At 40.1% G+C, this 24,217-nt stretch overlaps 3 protein-coding genes across 5 annotated transcripts; all 3 read right to left on the reverse strand.

The window, feature by feature from the left end:
• Positions 1-3,723: 3,723 nt before the first annotated feature.
• Positions 3,724-8,245, reverse strand: LOC140282186 (cerebellin-1). Of its 2 annotated transcripts, none has more exons than XM_072376761.1 (4): positions 8,104-8,245; positions 6,740-7,390; positions 5,456-5,575; positions 3,724-4,763 (listed from the first exon to the last, which is right to left on the reverse strand). In XM_072376761.1, exons 2-4 carry the CDS (start codon positions 7,043-7,045, stop codon positions 4,566-4,568), a joined length of 624 nt encoding a protein of 207 aa, XP_072232862.1. In that variant the 5' UTR covers positions 7,046-7,390; positions 8,104-8,245; the 3' UTR covers positions 3,724-4,565. The 2 variants fall into 2 exon arrangements, with proteins under 2 accessions (XP_072232862.1, XP_072232861.1); XM_072376760.1 differs by having other exon boundaries at positions 6,740-7,434.
• A 1,785-nt stretch (positions 8,246-10,030) lies between these two features.
• LOC140281411 (E3 ubiquitin-protein ligase TRIM21-like) lies at positions 10,031-15,887 on the reverse strand. Its single transcript, XM_072375831.1, has 10 exons — positions 15,814-15,887; positions 14,804-15,034; positions 14,349-14,721; positions 14,087-14,182; positions 13,163-13,396; positions 12,228-12,375; positions 12,058-12,084; positions 11,784-11,848; positions 11,559-11,681; positions 10,031-11,214 (listed from the first exon to the last, which is right to left on the reverse strand). Exons 2-10 carry the CDS (start codon positions 15,028-15,030, stop codon positions 10,828-10,830), a joined length of 1,680 nt encoding a protein of 559 aa, XP_072231932.1. The 5' UTR covers positions 15,031-15,034; positions 15,814-15,887; the 3' UTR covers positions 10,031-10,827.
• A 2,921-nt stretch (positions 15,888-18,808) lies between these two features.
• On the reverse strand, positions 18,809-23,231 carry LOC140282134 (GTPase IMAP family member 5-like). 2 transcript variants are annotated; one of them, XM_072376713.1, is made up of 3 exons: positions 22,991-23,231; positions 22,352-22,495; positions 18,811-20,958 (listed from the first exon to the last, which is right to left on the reverse strand). In XM_072376713.1, exons 2-3 carry the CDS (start codon positions 22,356-22,358, stop codon positions 20,180-20,182), a joined length of 786 nt encoding a protein of 261 aa, XP_072232814.1. In that variant the 5' UTR covers positions 22,359-22,495; positions 22,991-23,231; the 3' UTR covers positions 18,811-20,179. The 2 variants fall into 2 exon arrangements, with proteins under 2 accessions (XP_072232815.1, XP_072232814.1); XM_072376714.1 differs by lacking the exon at positions 22,991-23,231 and having other exon boundaries at positions 18,809-20,958; positions 22,352-22,447.
• Positions 23,232-24,217: the final 986 nt, after the last annotated feature.

Raw genomic sequence — 24,217 nt, forward strand, 5'->3', positions numbered from 1 at the left:
GAGAGATACTCTTTCAGGCTCTGATAAGGGTATCAATATAACATTGGCACACAGTGTAACCACACACTCTAATGTACCCACTTGGATACCCTTAATGGTATATGTACTCCTTATTCCGATCACTAAAGGTTCCAGGCTGGACTGAAAAGCAACGGAAACAGTCCATCTCCTCGTCTCGCACTACAATACAACATAAGAGGTGAGAATAGGATGTTCAATTTAATGACAGAGGATTTAGGGAAGATGGAATCATCTCAACCAAAACCAGTTTCTTCCCAAAGCTTCAAATAATAAAAAAAAAACAAGAGTTTAGGGCAATCAGAGGCATTCTGTCCATCCAATGTTATAATTGGTGTCAGAATCTTCACTCCAACATGAGTATGATATGATCAGATGACGTGTTGAAAAGAGAAAGTCCCTATGGGAGAAGGCTGGCTTGATCTCAACGAATAACTGCTGTTATAGGTTTAATACAGTGGCCAGTGACTTTGTAAAAATAATTTGGTCACAAGTAAGAAACCAATTAATTGCCTCATAAACCTCTGGAACTGAAAACTCTTTTTCTAATATTATACTGCAGAAGTGTTATGAAACTGAAAAACTAACCTGCTTCGTGTTGCTTTGGAAGTGTAAGCATACAAGTCTGAATGAAACTCTTCAAAACAACTGTAAGTTTCCTGTTGGTTAGCTGCCATTTCTCCTGATTAGGACTGTATTTTGTGAAGCAATGGTCTTACATACTCATACTTAGGATGCCTTGAGAGTAGTTTCTGAGGTTTGTCAGTTCTAAATATTCAGACTTGAGGCAGGCAGTGAGGGAAAAACTAAACTTAATCTATTACAAAATGTAACAAAAAAGTAAAACAGAAACCTGAAGAAGCAGAAGACAAGAAACAAGACCTGATAATGACTATGAACATAGTCATGAACAAGAACTGACCACAAAAGAACGAAGCGGTAACTGCAAGGATTTGGCAACGACTGAGAGTGATTAGTGAGTGAGTGCAGCTGAGGATAATGAGCACAGGTGAAGGCAAAGGAGCTGCCAAACGAACTAAATCCCGCTGTGTAACTAAACACAGACACACACTTCCAAAATACAATAATACACTAACACAGTTCACCAAATCTACCAAAGCACTGACACACGTTGTCCTCCAACAGAAACAATTAGTCAGTCACAGCACAGTGTCATAAAAAACACTGACAACTGTTGGAATAACACAAACTGAATCACTTTGCCTGTGTCAAATCTACTTTTTTCCAACAGATTATTGTATTGATCATCCATGTAAATGAGTGTTTGTGATGATGGTCTTCATTTTTCATTTGTTGGGCATGAATTATGTTCCTTTTTTTTGGTACAAAACTCAGTACAAAAAGGGAATGACCCATGTCAGAGCAGCTTTGCGGAATGTTTATGAAAGAAGAAGACAGTAAATGACAGGATTTGCAGTAAACACTTTACTGTATTGCAAATGAAAATGACTTACAGTAGAGTAAAGAGGGGAAAAAATCAGCATCTCGCTGTAAAAAACTAAACAAAATACCAACCAAGTACCAGAACAGAGAGCTACCAAGGAGGAACCAAAAGACAAAACAAGAATAGAGAAAGACAAACGGCAAAAATACGACAAGTTAGGATCAAACCTTTGCCAGATATGAAAACCACATGATTCATTTACAGCCCATACCTGTTAGGATGGTTTTTGTCTAGTGTTGGATAGCATCTCTTTTGAATGCATACATGTGATGTATATCCAACTAATTCCATTCCAAGCTTCATCTGTGTCTCCTTGCTGTGAAAGGGGTATCATTCTAAAGCATTGTCCTTTCACTGTGACAGTCTTTGACTCTGACCTGGCGCTTTTCTAGCCAAAGTCTTTCCTTCGCTTAGTTTTGTATTCCTTACATGACTCTCTAAAGTGCTAACACAGGCCTCTGCTGAGCACCAGGAAGCTGACACTAATCAGTTGCGATGGTCCAGTGTGAACCCAACAGGCTTCTGGCACTGGTTCCAGTCTTCACTGCAAATTCTCCATCTGTCATCAGATCCACCACCGAGAATCACACTCGATGTGCATCAGCAGGGATGATGACTTTAATCATTTTAAAGAATCATAATATTATATATAAGCTTTCTGTGACCCCCTTTATTTTCATGGAGTCATATATAAAACATTTGTGAAGAGTAATAGAGGTGGTTGGGGGTCATGGTAGTTTGACATCTTACCAGCGTTGTGGTGAGTATTTCGATGTCAGATTCTTTTTAGTATGTGCTTCTGTTGTTTTGTATAAGACTTGTTATTGTTAACAAACTTCTTCACTAGTAATATAGAAAAATTCAACAACACACAGATTTTTTTATTTAGTTTTACTTATACTTTCTAAAGATTGTGTCTATTGTCAATAAGCATCCATCCATCCATCCATCTTCTATACTTGCTTAATCCAATTCAGGGTAGCAGGAGTCTGGAGTCGATCCCATCTGCCATTGGGCGAGAAGCAGGGGTAAATAAACATAAAGAATAGGAACATAAATACATAAATTAAAAAGAAAAATATGAATGATAATAGAATAAAAGTTTAAAAAATATATATTTTTCTTCAAAACATTGCAATCAATAACAATGTAGCTTTTAAACAAATAAATGCATTCATTTTGCGATAGAACAGATTCTAAATCAGTTAAAAGGTATTAAAGGGTATCTACTTAATATATGGAGGGCTATACCTAGATAAAACTAGCGACATGCATTTAATTGTCCATGAGCCCAGTGTTTCCCCCACCTGTTGCTCAGTGTAAGTTGGGATAAGCTACAGCTCACATCACGATCACATAGATGATGAATAGAATGATGGATGGATTCTTTCACTGTATAGTGCTTTACATCTCAAACCAGAAATTATGGGTCTTAAGCTACAAGACAAACTCTCAATTCAAGTTTTTAAACGGTCCTTGATCAAATAACCCTCAAAATCCACCGTCAATGTTGACTCATGCCTCACCATTAAAGTCAATGTATCAGCCTCCACCGGCTCCGTAGGGCTCCGTTTCAGATGCGTCCTAGACGCGTCTCAATGCTCGCGTCTGTTCTATTTTTGACGGAGAAGCTGGGCAGGGAGCGGATCTTTCTGACAGGAAGTCATACAGAAATTGCAGAGCGAATCCGTTTTTTTTGTTTTTCAAAATAAAACACCATGCGCAGACTCTTTTGTTAACTAAAACACAGACACCAAGCTTTCATTCACGTAGCTTATAACTGTACTTTAAGCAGTAAATAGAAATACACAGGCTATTGCATAAAAGGAAACAACAATAAACACACAGTTAAGTTAAATCACACAAAAGATATTTAACAGCAAAGCCTACTTATCCATGGTAGAAGAGCAAATATCAACGAAAACGATTAAATCAGCAAGTAAACACTGTGACGCTTGCAAGTCGTGCAGCTTTTTAAACGCTCCCGGTGGGTGTTGAGACGCGTGGAGGACGGACCAAATACGCGACACTCACGCAACGCGCCTCGGATGGGCGAGGTGGATTTTAGGTGATTATCAACACATTATCATCACCAAGTTGGCAATGCATCAATAATGGATGCATGGAGAACTGCTGCACATTGCCAGTTATAGTTTTGTGGCTGTGGCTGATGCAGTCCAATCTTGGACTTTCTTGTTTTTCACTTGCATTTTTTTTCTTTTTATTATATAACTGTATTATTTTATTCTTTCTGTTGTTACTTCTAGTCTTTATTTGGTCTTCCTTCATACTACTTTGTAATGAATTGAATGTACTGGCTTATAGTAAGGCAATAAAAGTATTTGGTTAAATTTGGCGAAGCATCATGATTAGGCATTGAAATACAGATTACAACTTTAATCTGGGAAAGCGTGGCCATTTTTGTCTACATTGCCAAGCGTCCTACAACTGTCACTTTACCAGCTTGGTAAACCCTAAATGTCCAAAAGTGATGATTTGAATAGTGGTATTTATGTTAGTGGCTTAAAAATGAATTACACTCTGAAGCTGTAAGGGGCACCCAAAAGCAAAAAAGGGATTTTGTGAATAATATTGTGTTGGGCATCTCGCTGGAGCATGTCGCTGGAACTCTTTTTCTATAACTTGGGAGGATTTGAAACTTCCTTCGATTAGCATTTTACCAGGCAAGCTAAAAGGTTTCTGAGCTAATGCTAAAATAGATAGCTAGATAGATAGACTGATGGTAAATAATTTTCTTTATTGCCATAAACATTTGCATACATTGCATCGTTTCATGCACAAACCTTTGACAAGCTAACACCTGTTTTAAGCAAGGACAGATGACACAATACATTCAACGTCACAGACAATAGATAATAACTGCAATGAAAATGCAAACATTCAGGACTATTTGGCGCAAAGTGAATTTGCACATTTATCTGTTGCACGAGAGAAGCTTGATATGGATTCTAACATCAGGGTTTATCCATTATTGCTTTCTCCTTCACGTCAATGGCTTAAACGGCCCATATTTAACACCTGCTATACAACATGACCTCTCTAAATTAGACGTCAACAAACCCTACAAGGGGAACACCAGAAACCCCGAGAAGGTGGAGTACTTCCATCCCCCCATCAGGTTTCCCCTCTCCAGTTTAAGGTAAGCCTTGTCCCCTCGCTCCATCATCACCAGCCCGGCGTTGGTGGCTGCTTCCCTGGTCACATCCTGGTCTCCTGCAAAAGCCGATATCACCGGCCAGCCATTGAGGACCAAACTCACCTGTGAAAGGTAAAATAAAGCAAAGGAGAGATGTAGCATGGGAAGGGTGATACAGCAGAAAACACAAGACTAGCTTTTGGCCACGGTTTAGGAAATAGATTCATGTATGAAAAGGCATGATCTCAATGTGGTGATAATGTTTTATCAGCCGCTTGAGACAGGAATTATCCAGAAATGGCACAAATAATACATTGGTTCTTGCACATATACGTAGTAGTGGCATGATAAAATGCTGAATTTACGACAGCTTCTACCCTAACTTGATGAGGTGGCTAATTGGTTATGGCAATGGACTGCTAATCCACTGTGCTCTGCACGTGTGGGTTGGAATCCTATCCTTGTTGAGAAATAATGCTTTGGGACAGGATAGTGTATTGGTAAGATTGCTACAGGTGTCTTGATTAGCACAAGCTTACATTACATTGATATGGTACCTAATAATGCTGATAATGTACTCAGGATGTATAGAGAATTATCACAAGGTAAACATATGAACACAGCATTTTCCAGGCTGTTTACAGCTTTGTGTTGCGATTTCATATTGGATGATTAGACTATCTAATCTAATCTAATTTTGGATTGTTTTTATACAAATATTTCACACAGCTGATTCAATCCACTTGTGTAAATCTCCTGCAGAGAGCAAACAGATTTTCCAAAATGTCCCTTATCCGGAAAACCATCGTCCTTACTTGTATTGTCTGCCGGTTGTAAACTTTTACAACATGAAAGCTGAAGCTGTAGACTCCTTTCCTGGGTGCAACAAAGATGCTCCTCGCCGGATCAAAATGGCTTCCAACATTCACTAAGATCTGAGAGGGAGATTAAGAGAGAGAAGAAATTCAACCAGCCCCAGAGCTAAGCAGCTACTGGTTGACTTTGGGGGAAAATTGGGGGAAAAAAAGGCAACAATCCATTGAAATTTTGTGACTTTTCAGACTTGAACATTTCTGCTCATGCAGTAGAATGGCAGAAAATCCCTGAAGAATGAGGGAAACCTAGAAAATTGGAGCAGACTCATGCCTGTTATTTTAACTAAAAGCTTTAATCAGTTGGAGATGTCAAGTTTGGGCGGTGGGATAGTTGTAATGGCTTTACTTGGCAAAACACATCTACAACACCAAAAATGCTACAAAATGTCACAAAAATACATCAAGAAATCAAAAATGCAACATACAACAATAACCTATTACACATTTTTTTCTTTTTAGCACAGGGACGTTGTCGCTAATGACACCGATGCAAAGACCAGCCCAACCAAGTTCATGAAACAAAACCAAAACTTTAAGCAATGGAATGTAGGAATTTCATCCCACCAATTATAGTTTCAGAACCTGTAATGTAACTTTTGATGGGTGTACAGGCTGTCATGCAAAAGAAATGTAACGACGTATTGATGTAGGATGCCAATGATAGAAACATAGATAGTGAGTGAATGTTTGACTAGCCTCTAACAGGGACACTGAGTTAGCCTTCCTGCTGTTGAACTAGTAAGTATTACTAAAGTAAATTAGCTGGCTTGCAGTGTCTTGCGTTGTTCCTCTTGTGACATGCTTAACACAGGTTTTTTTTTTTTATCACTAGCCTACAAAACCAGTTTGACAGGCCACTCAACATGATGAGGAAGCATGCTACACATTGCAAATGCTACAAATTGGTACTAAAAATAACTGCTGCTGGTTCAGTTCCTTTTCAGGTAAGTTAGGTAGCATGAATTATATATTACTAAACATTTATCCTCACATTATTTTTGCCAGTGTAGCAACTCAGGGTCAGCTTGTGAACAAAATAAAATAAAAAAAGGGAGTTATGACAACTTATCAGCGGTGCAGTTGCTCTCCCAACCTATAGGGGGCTCCATAATCAATAAGTCACTGCTTTAACTGCACCATTGTTTTTGGCATTTTTTTGCTTCTGGGAGAGCTATATACTGTAGATTCCCTACTTCCTTACTTCCTCCTGATAGTCAAACCCACCTGATCAAAGTAGATGGTCATGGTGCGGTTGCTCATCTCTGAGGGTTCATGATTGGTGTTGCGGATTGCTGAGAATGCCACCCGACCAGTTCCTGACCTCACTGACATGCCCAGAGCATTACCTGACGGCTCGGCTGATGGGGTGGAGTCGCACACAACAAGACACTTTCCCTCCAACACGATTGGTTCTGTGTCGTTCTGGCAGCTGACCTCTGAGGGCCCCCAGTGGCCGAGAAGCAGCAGTCCAGCCAGAAAGACTGAATGGGGTGTAAAGCAGGGTGCAGGAGGGGTACACTGCCAGGACATGTTTCCAAATGAGGGCAAACTCTCAGTGTTTCTGGTTCTTTTGTTTTGTAATCTTACTCCAGAAAGCCACCACAACTCCTGTGTGAACTTCTTGGCGAGCACCTCACTTTAGCAACAAGGCCATAGTTTCACTTGGAAGGAAAAGATCAATGAGGGGTTCCTCTCATTTCATAAAATGATTCAGGGAATCCTCTGGAAAGATTTCTGCCAATGCTTGTTGAATTCTCTAGAGATTACCACTAATTGGCATCAAGATGGCGGCTACCCATACTGGCAGAAAGGAGGTGTATGTATGGGTATCCACTTCCTCGAGCCACAGCAGGAATGGCCGTCAGGCAACCCGTCCTCGACCGAGAAATACAAACTGGTTTAGAAGTTAAGCTTCAAGCCTGTGAATCACATGACACAAAATTACACACGAATATTTGAATAAAACGTTCCAAATTCTCCAAATATCAAAATGTGTTATTATGTGTTTGAATACACCAAATAAACAGCATAATTTGTTGGTTACGTTGGTGAATATATTGGGGAAGGGTTGTATGACTCGTTCAAAGTAGCCTATAACGTTTTAAGTGTAGTAAAACACAGGCCTCAGGAAAAAGTGTGGATATTAATAGAAATCCTATTATGCTGAGGTACAAGATAAGTGATGAGGTCATGCTTTGGCCAGGAAGATGGCTGCGTCGGTGCTGCCAGCTGGACTCAGGAGGGGGGACCGTGGACTATCACAGTCCCACCACAGAGAGGCCATCTGTGGGTAAACACTACCTCTACCACGTCAAGCACCTTTCCAATTTAATTTCTCTCCCTGTGCTTGCATTCCTTTACACAAACACGTACAAAACACTCACGACAAAAGCGGATCAAAGTCATCCAAACATAAAGAAAATTTCCCTCAGCAGTTTTAGAAATGATTCAAACATATTTCAAATGTTGCAACATTTTCTGCTGAAAAAGCCCAGACCCAGAGTTTTTATCAACACAGCCAACCAAGTAAAGCGTTTCTACAAACTCGACTCTTAAAACATGCTCAATATTTCCAGATCTTCACCCACCTGCCTCTCTTGCAGCGATACACAGAAACCAGCGTATCTCAGTGCAGTTCAAGCATCCCAAGAGCTCTGTTGCTCGTGTTACCTTCAGCTTTATCTCTGCTCCTACCCTCTCTCTCTGCGACTGTCTCTCTGTTCCAGGGAACCCCTGCGCTAGAGCAGACGTTTAATCACATCACGAGCATCGTCACCCTTCTGTTCTCACAAATCCTTGACCTCCCACTGTACCTATTTCCCTTCCCTCCTATCCTCTCTTTTTACTTGAAGCGCACAAAGGACGAGAGGAATGAAAATTCAGCTCAAAGTGCCATTTAGCCTTTTTCTGACAGGAAAATCTGTCACTTCTTCTCAGTAAACATCTTGTCAAAGCTTACAGTGATACAAGTGTACAATTTTTTATCTTGATTTTTCTTTCAACAAGCTCTCCAATCAAAATGACCAAATAGTTTGTCCATAACTTTCATTATAGCCAGAAAGACCTAATGAATACGGCTCATATAAGTATTTCCACATGTGATGAGACATCATTCACAAGTGTTTTGTTCAAGCCACAAAATTCTCTTATCCTTCCAGGGGGTGAATGTGTGACTATGCACAACACTTTCAACAATGGGACGCGAGTTTAACACTTGGATGGAACAGCAGGTTGTTTTCCTATCCAGTTTTACATTTAGTCGATAACACGGCACTGATAACTGTACTATACTTTTGTCACTTCCTGGTTCGGTTGATACAATAAGATCACTTTTAAGAACCTTAGCTCATGGGCTATATTCATGTGAGAGCTAATTGATACAAGAGACTAAATTAGCATGAGCATGTGGGCAAAATGAAAAAACATCCATTCAGACCCTTGAAAAATAGTCAAAAAGGACAAACTAAAGAGAAAGAAAAAAGAGGACAAAAATAGAGAGAGCAAGATCAAAAGTTCTGGGAGTAGTTTAAGATCTTGTTCACAAATGATGACACGTCGGAGTAAGTGATGGACGGACGGATTGGGACATTGTCAGCAGTAATAAGGTTACTGCATCAAACTCATTGTGGCAAATTGATTTACTTGTCCAATCTTCATTCCTATGGTCGCAAGATTTGGGTTTTTGATAGTAATGTCTGATGCATTAAGCTGTCTTACTAAATAAACTGAAAAATATGAGACTGAGAGCAGCTTTGAAGGGGGTTCCATTTTTGTCAAGTTCACATGCATACTGTTGATGTGGGCTGAATATCTGCCAAAATATCTGTCCATGATCATACAGCTTTGAACAGTACTACAATTCTGGCAAAACTACATTAACTGTAGAGTGCTAACCTGACAAAACATTCGACTGTGTCAATTAAACTTTATGATGTACCTCTAACCTGTAATTTTCATGTGCTCTCTGTTGTCTGAGTCTTTGTGTCTTTATGAATGTCGTCTTGTTGTGTCTCACTAGTGTATCGCATGATGCATAGCGCGCACTCTCCATATTCCATGAGCCAAGAGCTCATTTTTTAAGTTTCAAAGTACATGACATTCAGTGTCAACAGTGCCGTTTCCAGTGATTGCCACTAGAGGTCGATGCAAATTCAGAAGTTATCCAAACTTCCTTGTCTGAGAGTTTACAAATCCCCCAGTGAACACTGTGCAGGCCCTCATGTAGTCATGGAACTGTGAGATGTGAAATGAAGTAGGTGCAGAAAACGTATATGGCATTAACAGTAGAGTTTGGACTTTACATGTCAACCTGTTCAGGTTGCCTTTAAAGGGCAGCATTCAGGGAGCACTCTGTATATGTATGCATAAATGTACGATGGTTTTTGCATATGTATGTGTTTGGATACTGTTTGTGAACTTACACAAGAGTCAAGGGAGCAGACCTCTCTGACATACATCACTCCATATTATTTTTTTAATATTTTTATTTCAATGCAGCATAGTCCAAAAGTCTGAAATAAAGATAACATGCTCAGGTATCATAGCAGCAAATTGTTGAATCCCCCATTCTACCACAGAAGTTGCTGAAATAACATATTTTCATTATTCTTACCTTCACAAAAAAAAGTTCCCTTTGTATGGTCATGGGATAATTAATTTATTAGTAAAAAGTAAATCATGTGAGAGACTTAGCCTTATGTTATTACTTTTGCAGTATTCAGGGAACAATTTATTGTTTTGACCTGATGAAGGTGCAAGATTATAAGGTGGTATCACTAAAAAATAGTGAGGATCATCCTTCGGGGCCTGGTCCACTTGATTCCCATGTGATATTTCAGTCTGGATCAAAGTAATCAAAAAGCCAAATTCGCCTTCAATCAACAAAAAACGAAGCATTTTACACAACAAGAAAAGGTTGCATCTCTGGACTTTTATCCCAGCCCGCCATAATAAAATCTGTGCATCGCAATTCAAAGTCCTCATGATGCCTGTTAATTTCACCCCTCGTATGCAATCTGCTTGTCCACATCCTATCAAAAAAACTGAACTGATTAAGCCTGGACAGGTATGTGTAAAAAGCACAATAACTCACCCTGTTCTTGGGGCACTACCAAAACAAAACTCACACTTGATCCATTTCCTGGTGTTTATCATGAAGTACTGAGCACTGTGTTTATGTTACTTTTTGTGAATACATGCAGCACCACTGGTTCCAGTTCTCACCCAAATGTACAGAGGTGCAATTACAGGTATAAAATCTGATCAAATTTCAGCATGGACTGTGGACTTTGCCACCAAATCTCACCCTGAGTTCAAAGTGTTGCAGTCTCTACAGTCTGACCGACTTCGACGGGACAGATGACCAGCGGCGCCATGTTCCTCCCATTGTCATGAAGACAGGGGTTGAAGTACGGGTACAGAGGTTCAGTAAATTTACATCCACTGTAAGTATAAATATGAGTCTTTGCGTCTGTGTTGTAGAAGGACACTGATCCTCCCTCGTAGTCCAGGAGTATGCCAACTTTCTGGGGGGGTTCGTAAAGGTTGAGGGTGATAGAGGGTCCGGCGCAGGCATGCAGACTCCCACCTTTCCGTCGGCAGATTGCCCAGTAACCGTAGTCAGGACGGACGGTGATGGACCCCTTCCTGTTGATGGACTCCGTGGCCACGCCGAGATCCCAGTCTGTTTTATCTCCAACCTGCGCCATAGAGTGAACAGGACAGGCCGCCATGTGACAATGTTCAAAGAAAGATCTGAATCACTGCGTGAGAGTGCTGTATCCCCTCACATTCTCTTACAACTGCTAGAGAGTTTAACTGAAAGAAAAATTCGGTTGAAGAAGCGTTTTGAGCCAGTTTGTTTGTCCAAAAGATTCAGTCTTTTGAACAAATCTTTTGCTAACGACTTGCTATCCAGAGCACACAGTGCACACCTGTAGGTGATGTCTGTGCATGAGTGTTTTCATGGATGTCTTGTAAACAAAATCTAACTTTGATTCACACAAATCGCACAGAAAATACTGAAAATCTTTTGCACTCCTACCTGAACCACCCAATACCGTCTACCACAAGTAAAGCTTTGTTTCCCCAGAACAGCGACGCAGGAGTCGAACCTTCTGGGGTCATGAGGTAGAGACATTCTCCTCTGCTGGGAGCCCAGGCTCACCTGTGGACCACCGTCATTGTACTCATCAACGACAGCACACTGATGACAGAACACTGAACGGTTTATAGTCTGGGATCATGCAGTCAGATTTTTACAATGTACCTTTTTACCATCTGGGGACAGAACCACCCAACCTGCAGCAGTTGCAGGGTCCAGACTCACATCCACTGTAGACATAAGGCAAGAAGAGGAGGAGAGGAAATTATCATTACTGACGATTAAGTTTGGCTGATTATTTTGATTCAATGTATTTTGACTCAAATTAAAACTTCTTTTGGTTTATTTCTGTGCTTGCAGTGTAACAAACTTGATCAGATGCTGGGATGACATCCATTTTTATGTGTACTTAGATCCACTATTAAGTTCATACTCGTACCTGCATATTCGCTGACTTTGCCTACTTCTGCAAAGAAACAGACAAAAACAACTCAGTCGGTTAATTTCACGAAACGCTATCATTCCAGTTCAGTTCTTCAATAACCCTTAGGAGGAAATTCTTCTGGCAGTTTATGTATAAAACATGATATAAATGTCGAAATCACTGACCTTCTGCAGACAGTTTCTTTTCAAGTTCACGGCAGATGTCCACCAGCTTGGAGAAGGCCCTCCTCACAGTCCTTATATAAATATCAGGCTCAGCTGTGACCTCAGACCAGTCCTTGGTGGATAGTGGAGCACTCAGACATGGAAAGCTCTAAAACATTGTTCATTATTATGGTTGTGTAGTTGCAATCGTGACCTTGTGAAATAGAAAACATATCAAATGTAGACAAAGTGAGACAATTTATTGTTTCATCAAAAAATGTCACCTCATCTTGAATTTGCAACATCTTGCAGCAACATCTGGGGGGGGGGGGGGGGGGGTAAGGAGAGGCTGGAAAAGTAGGTGGTACTAAAAATAAACAGTCGAAGGAACATGTGACTAATTCTGTTAGCTCTCAACTGGTCAGTAACATGACTGAGTATAAAAAGAGCACCTTAGAGAGGCAGAGTCTCTCAGTTGTAAAGGTGTGCAGAGGTTCAGCAATGTACGAAAAAACTGCGTACAAAACTGAAGACTTCGAATATTCCATCATCTACAGTAAATAATATCATGAACGGATTTAGAGAATCTGAGTGAAAGGGCCACAACCTACAATCAAAACTGGATATCTGTCATCTTTGGGCACTGAAAAGCGGGCATGATTCTATCATGGAAATCACTGAATGGGCTCAGAAACACTTCCAGAAGTCTGTGAACACAGTTCACCGTGCCATCCACAAAAACAGGTTAAAGCTTTAATTAAGCTCCAACTAAGCTCTAAACTATGCTTTGATCAGATGTATCAAAATTTGATATACTTTTTTAGAAATCATAGAAACCCAGTCCTTCAGACAAAAGAGCAGATGGACTATAATTTCATTCATTACATTACATTTGACAGAGACTTGCTGGGTTGTATAAGAGTTGAAGTGCAATGATAAGTATTCAGGATTCAAACCTGCAGGAGATGAAGGGGGTCCTTGGTGTCTTCCAGGTATTGCAGCTCACTGCATCTGTTCTGCAGTTCATTGATCTCCTCCTCCAGCTCGCTGAGGAGTTCCTCCGCTCTTTTTTCTGCTGCTTCGTGTTTCTTTTCAATCTCCTCGATGAGCAATGCCTGGTTTCTCTCAATGTCAGTTATTGCCATCGTGGCAACCTGCACACTTGTCTGTATCTTCTTTTCTTTATCTTTCTGCAGATATGCATACATTGAAATTAATCATGAACAAAATGATATATTAGTACAGCCTGGAACTATTTCAATTCAGTCATGCACCAGTGAGTATATTCGTCACATGGACACGATGGAGATCAGTTTGCTGACCCTCCAGTTGGAGGACGAACACTCCACCATGACCACTTTGTGGCTCAATGGGTCTCTCTGAAGTCTGTCAACATCTGAGGTAAGTGCTTTAAGACTGGAGCAAAATTTTCTTTATTGGTGCTGACTTTGAGGCGTGACTCATCACCACTGACGCCAAGAAAATGGAAAGGAGGAAAATGGGCTGGTGCCAGCAAACAGAGCGCAGCGTTTCCCGAAAGCTGATTAAATGATTTTGGTGTCTATACCCAATCGAATAGTCCTGAACATGAAAAAAAAAAGTAAACGTAAAAGCAATGGTCCCACATGGGATATAAATTGCTCAGATTAGAACCACAGGTAAGGTTTTTATGAACTTGCTCTGCAATGCGATGAAGCTGGTCTCTAAAACTAAAAGATATCTAGTGCCTTGCAATGAAACATCAATGGTTCTGGACCATGTGTTAGCACAATATGCAGCTGTATTTTGAGTTGATTAGAGATGTAATGTTGAAAGACTTACAGAGAGCCCATTTGCCGCGAAATAGTTTAAACAGAGAGCAATCACATGGCCAGCCTTACTCTGTTTAGCTTCACCGAGTGCTTGATCTCATCAGTCTTTCTGATTCTGTCCTGGATCATCCGTTGAATCTCTGCTTGGGTCGCCTTCATCTGAGTCTGAAAAGGTTCAAGATAAGAAAATTTATAAGAAAAAATGTGTACATTGAACTAGATACAGCTGGATAAATACAACTGTAAGATTAAAAGAAAAGAAGGCTGACATTGTTTGTGTCACAAATCATCATGACTTTGTGTAAAAGCAGAGTAGACCTCTCCCCCTCACCTTGATCCTCTTGCTCTCTTTCTCTATGGGGACGACCTCGTGGTGTTTGTGGTCCCTCTCCATGCATTTCACACAAACAGGCGTCTGCTCTCTCTTGCAGAACATCTCCAGGGGCTTGTTGTGGTTTCTGCAGAGGTGACTGGTGGCGAAGGTGGCCGGATCCGTCAGCCTGTGCTTCGTCATCACTGGATCCCTCAGATGAGGCGTCAGATGCATTTCACAATACGACGCCTGGCAGACGAGGCACGACTTTACTGCTGTCAGCTTGTTGTCATGGCAGACGTCACAAGGAATGTCTTCAGATTTAGAGGACTGTCTTGACATCTGTCTCTTTGGTGGCACTGGCTTGTTTGCTGTCTTTTCCCTCAGAGATCTTTTGGTTTAAAAAAGAACTAGTCAGTCTTAGTTTTATGAAAAGAACTTTGTCAAAATCAGTGTGTTTCACATCTACATACCTTTTAAATTTCTCAGTGATGTCTTTCAGGCCTACATTGATCCTGAGTTCTGGACAGACTTGGAACACCTCTTTGCACAGCGGACAATCCGACTGAGGTTTTATATCCCATAAATGTTTAATGCATTTCAGGCAGAAGTTGTGGCCGCATGGGATGGAGACAGGGTTGGTGAAGCAATCCAGACAGATGACGCACAGAAACTCCTCCTCCGACAATACGGAGGCCATATTTCTGCTCAGAATTACATTGTGTTACACTCATATATGCAAGTGAAATCCTTCCACTGTACTGAAAAACATGAGGTCGCGGAGCACTTTTGGCTCTTGCAAGAGCCAGTTGTGAGTTCAACTGTATGGAACAGTTTAGCTTTTCAACATAGTAACAGAGCAGCAATTCACACTGTGATGAATTGGGATGTGACCAAGATGCTCAAACTCTTTTGTATCATTTTTACACCCCTTTTCAGCCTTATATACTTAATACTTTTAGAAACTTCAACATCTCTTATATCCTTTAAACTGTAATAATGAACTTTTTGTTGAATAGTTTGACCGTCAGAGTCTCGTTGATCACGTCAAATCTGACAAACATCTCAGATAATATCAAAGGAACATTCTGAATGTGGCAGGAATACAAATATATCAGAACAGCTTCAGGGCGTAGCAGGTTTGAATCTGAGCCAGGAGTGTTGCAGTGTTGCACATTTCTTTGGCCATTGTTTTCGAACTTAATGTGAAAAAAAAAAAAAAGATCCACAACATTATTACCTTTTAATAACCTAGTAATGTGTCTGCCTACATTGGTAAACTGCATTTTCATTAGAACTTAAAAAGTTGGCACAGCCACAAAAATTCACCACAAAAAAACAGTTCATATAGTTTAATCATTGAGAATCCTTTTGGCAAAGCATGGCTTGCATCGTTAATGTTCAGTTTATCTCGGAAAAAGACTATCTCTTTGCGTATGCTCTTACTCTCCACACTATCTGTTTAGTTTGAATAGTGTCTTACCTGCGTGAGCCGACAGATGCTCCTCTCTTCGTGAGTTGAATGCAGCACAAGTGCCTTGAAACAGGTTTCCTTTTCCTGATATGCACAAGGTCACGTGTTAAAAGTTCCTCATCTGCCAAAGCAGCAAACAGGCAATTCTGGTTCTGCTTCTCAGCCGTTCTTTGTACTCAGCCAAAAATAAATGAGTTACACAGCCCTTCCTGATAAAAACAAAAACCTGCTATTTCTGGCCTTCATCGGTCTTAGTATAATTTCTCTTTCCACGAAGTAGAGCTGAGCACAATGACAAGAACTCCTGGACTTTGTCCAACTTATTTGGTGAAACTTGATATCAGTGATTCCCTCATTGTTGCTCCCCTTTGAGGTTAGAATGGGATGGTTTTTATTCCTCACTCAACTGTGTCAATAACAGTGACTGTCAATATTGTACCTCTATTGAAATTCTCTTTAAGGTATTGTTGTATGAAGTAATTACGAGCAGTTGATGAAGGACAGCAATCACAGTGCGCTCAGTTTGGAGTATTAGAAGGTTTCTTGAGGGCTGATGTAAACTAAAAGCTACGGGGGCCATGAGAAAAAGTCATTTTTCACCATCTAAAACCTCTCAAACCTTAGAAAATTTCATAGCAGTTCAGGCAAACATTATATTGTGTGGTTTTACACTGCATCATTTCTGCATCAGAAAGTCTACACAGCTGAGTTGAGTTATGGCTGCAGCTCAACTTGGCAATTTAATTTAAAATCGAGTTAGTGACTGAAGTACGTCTGATGCTGCAGAGCTGTGGAGTGTATGAGAAAAGGTATTCTGTCACTCCTGACTTTCTCTGTGGGAGATCATCTGAATTCAGACGTCTTTGAGTTACTTGAACGGTGATTTTAAACAGGTGACGCTGCAGTTTTAAAATCAGGATATTCTTAGAGCAGAGTGACAGTTTCGGTCAAACTAACATATTTACATGCATTTTGAAATCCTGAAAAAACACAATCCCAATCATTTATTATTTTCCAGTTAGGAGTTAAACCGACATGTTTTTAAAAATACTGTTTGTGTTTTATTGTGAATGATTTGAGGCTGCTGCATCTCTTTAGTATGCATACCACATATGTACTCTGTCTGTCTTTCACATTGCTGGTGTGGAAACTGACAACAATGCCTCTATTACCCTCTACCCCTTCGCGGATGTGAGATTTTTGTATTGAAGACACAGATCAACAGGGGCTTTAAGCAATAAAACAATGCCAGAAACAGTTTTTTTACTGGGACAAAAGAGATTTAATAACTGCATATTAGCATAGCAGGTGTTGGCACATCAGTCCAAACAGGCTACAATGACGTAAACAATTTAAGTAGGATGTTAAATTATTGTGATTTCACAGGGGTCCACAGTATGAGATCCCAACATTCACAAACGCTCGATAAGGAACATGAGTTTCCTTGATTCTGTTCAAGTAGAAAACCACGATAGCTGTGCTTTATTTTCATCATTGTTTCCCTCCTGACTTCTTTATCCTATCAGCCCTTGTATATTTATACTTGTAATCTTGTCTATTTGTTAACCCTTTAAGTGGGAACATACTGCTTATATTGTGTCATTAAACAAGGAAATGCACCACAGTTGCCTCAGTGAGTTAAAAACTGGACATTGAATAAGTATGAATTGGCTAGTTTGGTCACTTGGAAGTAGAAAAAAACAGAAAACACATTCAATTTATAATTGTTACAATTGTACACTGCCATATTAGGGGCGAAGCAAAGCCTTAAACTATTGTACATAGTGAGTGTGAATACTCTGTAGAACTTGGTCACGTTTGTGCTAATGAGTCACATTAGCTTTCCAAATTTGTAAGATGCCCATCAACATAGTCTGATAGTCTAATCTAATAATGTCACTCAACTGGGAGAAACTGGGTTTTTTCCAGTTGAAAGGACGTACAGTTGACACGATACAAACATACAAAGTGAAAACAAACTGCCTTTATACTAAAACTGGAAATACGAGTGCACATACAATGATAACACAAGTCCTTGCACTTCCGCTACAACTCCTCCCCCTTCCTCTGAACTAATAATAGGAATAACAATGATGAAAGTAAAAAGTAATATAAGTAATAGTTTCTTGTAAACAGTTTGAGTCATGACTGTAAAAACTGGGTCACTGGATTTCGGTGACACCATAGAAGTTCAGTCATGATATATAAGACAGTCAGGCATCACAGACCTTCGATAAAGACAATATTCTGAAACGTGTTGCCAAAGTGGTCGAGAAATGGTTAAAAAATAACTATATCTTTGAGCGGTCCAGCCAGAGTTTGAACTTTAGTCCTCAGGACGACATGGATATCACTGCAGAGAAAGATCCCTCAATCCCACAGGAAACATGCAAAACCTGCCAGCGATTGTAAGAACACTTTCATTCCCGCGATGGAAAATGACAGTTTGCAGATTACCAAGAAAGTGTATTAATATTCCTAAACCAAAAAAGAAAAAAAAGAGAAAGATTTTGATTCTATTTTAGCACATGGTTTCAATCTTCTGTGACTTTATTGTCTTGATTTGCAAATAATATTACTTTACTTCATGTATAAGATGAATTATGGAAGGTCACTATGAACAGAACCCAGAGGCACAGTCTCTGATTTATCTCTGATGAACAAGGACTGTGAGAAAACAGCGAAAGTTGTTTATTACACGAAGGATATGACACATCGTGGAGCTTAAGAGGCCGCTGGACTGACTGGAGGCAGCATCCGACACCTCTGTTGTTGAAGCTCAAAGTGTGACAGTGTAGACAGGCAGACAAAAAACAATTCTTATTTCTTTATTTGAACAAGCCCGATTCCAAACAGGTTGGAACGCTGTGTAAAATGTGAATTGAAAAAAAGATGCAATGGTTTACAACTCTAAAAAACAACATTTCAGTTGAGATAATATATGAAATGTTGAAAGTGAGACATATTGTAGAGCAACTTCAGAATATTTCTCAAAGCAAAATTTGGCTTTCAATATTCCATCATCTGTAGTACATGGTTATCGAATGATTCAGATGATCTGTGCACAAGGGACAGCTGAAAGCCAGTACTGGATGATCATGATTAACGCCTTGGAGACGACCCCTTTTCTGTAGTTTTAAGCTGTATTTGAAATACTGTGACGATGGAACAGCAATGATTGTAATCTACCTACCTGAAACTAGGAAATCACACCGGCCATGCTGCTATCGATGAAGTGAATATGACTTTCAATGGCTTTTGAGCTCAATATTTAACACGAACATGTTCCAAAATCAAATCTCAAACTAGACGTTTTGCACAAGTGTGATGGAGTAGAATGATTTCTGTCAGGATGTGAACGAACACACGATTCATCGTAAAACGTTCCAATAATTACAGGACTCATCATCATGCAGCTCACTTCAGTCAATTCCTTTTCCTTTAGCTCCATCTGCAGGTCCAAGATGCATTTTCTTCTTCTTTGTACCACCTGGCTTGGTTTGAAGACCATTACCTGATATGGCCTCGTCAGAAGCTGAATTTGGTCAAAATATGATCTAAGCATTTGCAACCCCCTAAGAGAGAAAAACAGCTTGCAGTTGTCTTGTAATAAGGTCATTTTACGAACTACAGTTTAGAGTTTAGTATCATGGCTTCTCGGCATCAACAGAATGTTGTTCTGTGCTGCGCTGGTCCACCGTCAGCAGGAAAGGTTACACTCGGCATTGGAGTAAATACGCTGCATGTTGTGGCTGTAATCTAAAAGGTTACTCACCACACACCACATGCAAAGTGGAAATATGACACGAGAAGCTGCCAAACACACAAACTGCTCTTTAGCTGCATCATATTGTGTTGTATTATAGAAGAAAAATAAATGTAGTGCTGGTCATTTTATGAGCAAGTCTCCTTGGTTTAATTGAACAAAACAAAAGATCAACTCCTTTAAATATCTTGTAATTTATTGGCCTCTTAGTTAACAGCACACACTAAGTATGTCATATAAACAGATTTTCTTATAGAATCTAAATATATCAACATTTCCGAACACCTCAGTATGACTTTATAGAACCACCATTCAGAAAGCAATAGATCAATAACTACACAAATTCCTCAGAAACATTCAAAAGAACGAGAGCCCCACATGAAGAGTATTAATCCAACATCTAATCTAATTAGCCTCCCTTAGACCAACTACCTTCATTTCGTCTCAACACTGAACAGATGTCTTGTTTGTAGAACTGAAGCCAAAATGACTGAAACTGATCTGTTTCTGCAATCTGACAGAGGCTACAGGGGAGGCGTCAGAAGTTTGAAAATGGAGAGCTAAATCAATCAGAGACGGATCTTTGAGCTGAATGATCTAAATGTTCCTTCAAATGATTTCTGTGGCTCGTTTTTTCATTGCAGTAAAAAAGACAATGACACTTACGAACACCGCAACACCAAGAATGGTTACCATAGGCTTGATTTTCACAAGTGCTATCAAATACTTAAACAACCTGAATGGTAGCTGCTCTGTCTCCCACTTTTTCAGCATCTCGGTGGTGTAGCAGTCTTCTCTCTTCTCCATCACCATGTTCTCTATCGTGCTGAGCAGCTTTGCCACATGGACCTGGTTGTTCCTGTACTCCTCCTGCTGGTTGTTTTTCCAATATTTGTTATCAACGACGTGGCACCGACCGCCGCACTTCTCCACCAGATCTTTCAGAAGCTTGTTTTGTCTGAGGAAAGCTTCAATTGTCATTTCTTCGGATAACTGGTTGCCATGCGTGAAAACGACGGTAGAATATTTAAACGCCTCTGCAGAGAAATATTCAGTGATCTGTCTGATGACAGTCGCCTCCTGCTCAGTGAATTTTTCCACCTTGAGCACGATGATAAAAGCATGGGGCCCAGGAGCGCACTCTGGGACACACCTCACTATCTCATGCTTCAGCTCCCGCTCAGACGCCCCCGGAGAGAAGAAACCTGGAGTGTCGGTCAGAGTGACGTTTCTCCCATTAACAGTTCCTGATGCCACCTGACAGAAACTTGCTTCTGTGACGGAAAAATGTTTGACTTTGAACGCAACTTTCCCAAGTATGGTGTTAGCCAGGCTGCTCTTCCCAGATCCAGTTTTCCCCAGCAGGGCAATCCTCAATGTGTTTGGCACTGGGAGGAGAAAAACAATCACCATCAGTCCTTCTTTACTTTTCTCCCTTTCTCACCATTGCCAGATCTGGCCCACATCCGGTTCACTTACCGCTTGCCATGCCAGCAGTAGGCCAGAAGTGCCGGCTTGATGCCAGATCTGGGCCAGAACTGTCCCAGACCAATTTTGCTATGTGGGGCAGTGAGTTGGAGAGAAGGAAGCTATCTAATTAATTAATCAGAATGGTCACTGGTTAATTAATCGGTCGACTGATCGTGCTGACCACTTTCTTCATGAACGGGGCCCAATGGACTCCGAATCAACCATGTTTTTACATTGTGACCGTTGTAACATTATCGTTATTGTACAAATACACGATTAATTCCTTATGTCGAACATTTGTTTCTGACAGTGTAAACGCTGCGTTGCGCATCAGAAAGACAAAAGAGGCCCGGCGTTCAGTAATTCTCCAGACATTTTCCCTGTGAGATCGGGCTTGACGTGCGGCAAAAGCGCAGCAGTGAGACTGCGTCAGTGCGCTGAAAACTCGCCTAAGAGCTCGACAGGTTTAGAAGTAATATTCCATTTATTTACCAGTTTGAAAAACTGGCAGTTTTCCCTTTTCATTTACAGTTACAAAAAAATAAAGACTAACAAAGAAAATCCAGTCGAAACATGTTTGCTGCAGCGTTATCAGTCCTTACATCTATTCTTTTCTTCTTTAGGATTTCTTTTCAAAAAGTCTCACGAAGTGTTGCACATCTTAACTGAAGTAATTACTTGTTTTTGCCAGTCTGAGACTTTATCAATATGACCACTGACGGCTTACATCACCTTACTGTGGCATCTCTGTTTCTATAAAGATAAGAAAAAAAAACCATAACTTTGGTCTCCCCTCTTACTGTAGGCAATTGCTTTAGACTGTGGTTAAATGTATTTTGCTTGGAGTATGAAATTACACTGTTCTAATTTGAATGTATTCCATACACGTTGTTGGAAAGCTAATGTTATTCTGAGAGAATTTCAAAGCGACGCTCTCTCCAACTCAGGTAACGCCCCAACTGATTATAAACGGTAGTCACCATGAACAAGTCTCTCTGTGTAAATATAAAATGGCTGCCTTAGCTCTGCAAGAAGCAATAAACACTGGCGTTCACAAAATGGAGTTGTAAGAATGTTTAAGTCCAACGAAAATGATTCCACGTTCTGAGTCCAATATGCCCCTCTGTTAACATCTATTCCCACACAGGGAACACTTGAAGTATCCGCAGAACCCTTTGATAGTGGTTCTATTTGTTTCTGAAACATGTGTCCACATGTTTTGGACAAGCACAGAGTAAATGTTAGTGTTTAAAGCTCAATGAACATTGTTTGTCTGACACAGAATGAATACAAGAGGAAAATGTAACTCACCGTCCATGATGGAGAATAATGCGATCCTGTCAGAGGGGTCGTTCCTCGCGTTTCCTCTTCTGCTGTCTGACTCAAACCCGGCCACAGTTTTTAGTTTCGCTTTTCACTTGGCTGCACTCCCAGAATATTTCCACCAATAAACTGCTGCAACAAGCAGGCTATTAAGTGGCAAATATTCAGTATAACGTGACCCTAGAGATATGCTTTCTATTTCTATCTCTGTTTTTCTGCCTGAAATCTACACATTTTGTATGATTTTGAGTGATAATCATGTTATTTGAGTGGCTGAAAACAGACAGGTTATATAATCTGTGCTTGAAACGTAAAATACAGACAACAAGAGAAGGGGCGGGTTTTTTCCCCAAACTTTTAGGAAAAGTTAGAATGAACGATGTGCGATGCCACTAACCTTCATTCCGACCCGACACCAAGTCAAATCAAAAGCTTAACTTGTTAAAGGAAGGGAATTAAAAAAAAATGTAATGTTCCAAACTCTCGACACCCAATGACACCAAAACTCAGATTATCTCTTTTATTCTTTATTTACAGAGAGCACCTCAGTTGTAATAAACAGGAAAAACGAAAACAAAATTATTATTCTGAGAACCTGCATATTCCTTTTAAACTATGGCAACTGACCTGTAAAACGAGCAAATGAAGATGCACCTCAGCCCTACGTCGCATGCAGCGTCGTTTTTACTTTCGTGAGATAAGAAAAGCTCCACACATGCTTCAGCTCAGGCGTTCTCATCCCATTAAACTATGCTGCAATGTGTGCGTGTGAGTCTGAAGAAGGGGCGCATTGATACAGCCGTAGTTCCCCCTCACAGGCAGAAGGAGATGTAAATGAGTCCCTGCCGATCGGAGGGAATAGGTCCTGGCTGACAGAATCAATTCATGATGTTGGCAAAATATCCACTCAAGCTTTATTGGTTTTACTTAATATAGGTAATCTATCTTCATGCAGGGGATTTGAGGCCAGGTCACCTACATGAAAGGTGACAACCTTACCACTACACTATCCAAAACTTAGCTCAACAGCTTTTCCTCAAAAAATATATTACAACAATAACAACAACAACAATAATAATAAATGAAAACGTAAATAAATAAATACATTTGACGAAAACATCAAAGTCAGCAATCCCTGTTAGAAAGCATTATGGCTGTGGGCACAAAGGTCCTCCTGAACCTCTCAGTCCTGCAGCACAGTGAGATGAGCCTCTCAATGCAGCTGCTCCTCTGTACTGCCAGGATGCTGTGGAGAGGATGTTTATTGTTCACTAAAACAGAATATAATTTCCTCCTCATATATTTAACATAGTATATAGATTTAATATAGATATTATAATCCTATTTTGCTCATATGTTTATTGTGTATAATGAACAAAGAAAAACAAAGCTACAGTGATATGTAGGCTACATATGGGGAAAAATGTACAGGTTGTGTAGTTAACAGTAAGTAAAGTTTATGGTTTCATAAAACTGTTTCCAGTTCTGAAACAGCAATTCTCTTCCAACATTTAAAACTCAAGAAACATAAAGAAGTAACAGGGAAAGTTCCTGGTCTGAATCCTGGCTGGGGCCTTTCTGTGTGGAATGTGCATGTTCTCTTCGGGTAGTCTGGCTTCCTCCCAACGTCCCAAAAAAAAAGATGAATATAGACTTTGCTGCAAATAGATTTAATGCTTATCTGACAGAAATAAAGTGTTGAGATTCAACTGAACAAGTCAGTTTAGTTGGTTTTAAGAAGTTTGTGGTGTTACATCCCACAACTATAGAGGGGGCCAAAGAGCATCCAAAAAAAAAATCTCCATTTTTCTTTAAAATGGTTCTGAAACAAGGATGTCTCATTTTGTCAAATGC

The sequence above is a fragment of the Leuresthes tenuis genome, unplaced genomic scaffold (assembly GCF_036924035.1).
Source record: "Leuresthes tenuis unplaced genomic scaffold, fLeuTen1.0.hap1 SCAF_22, whole genome shotgun sequence".
Taxonomy (NCBI): Eukaryota; Metazoa; Chordata; class Actinopteri; order Atheriniformes; family Atherinopsidae; genus Leuresthes; species Leuresthes tenuis.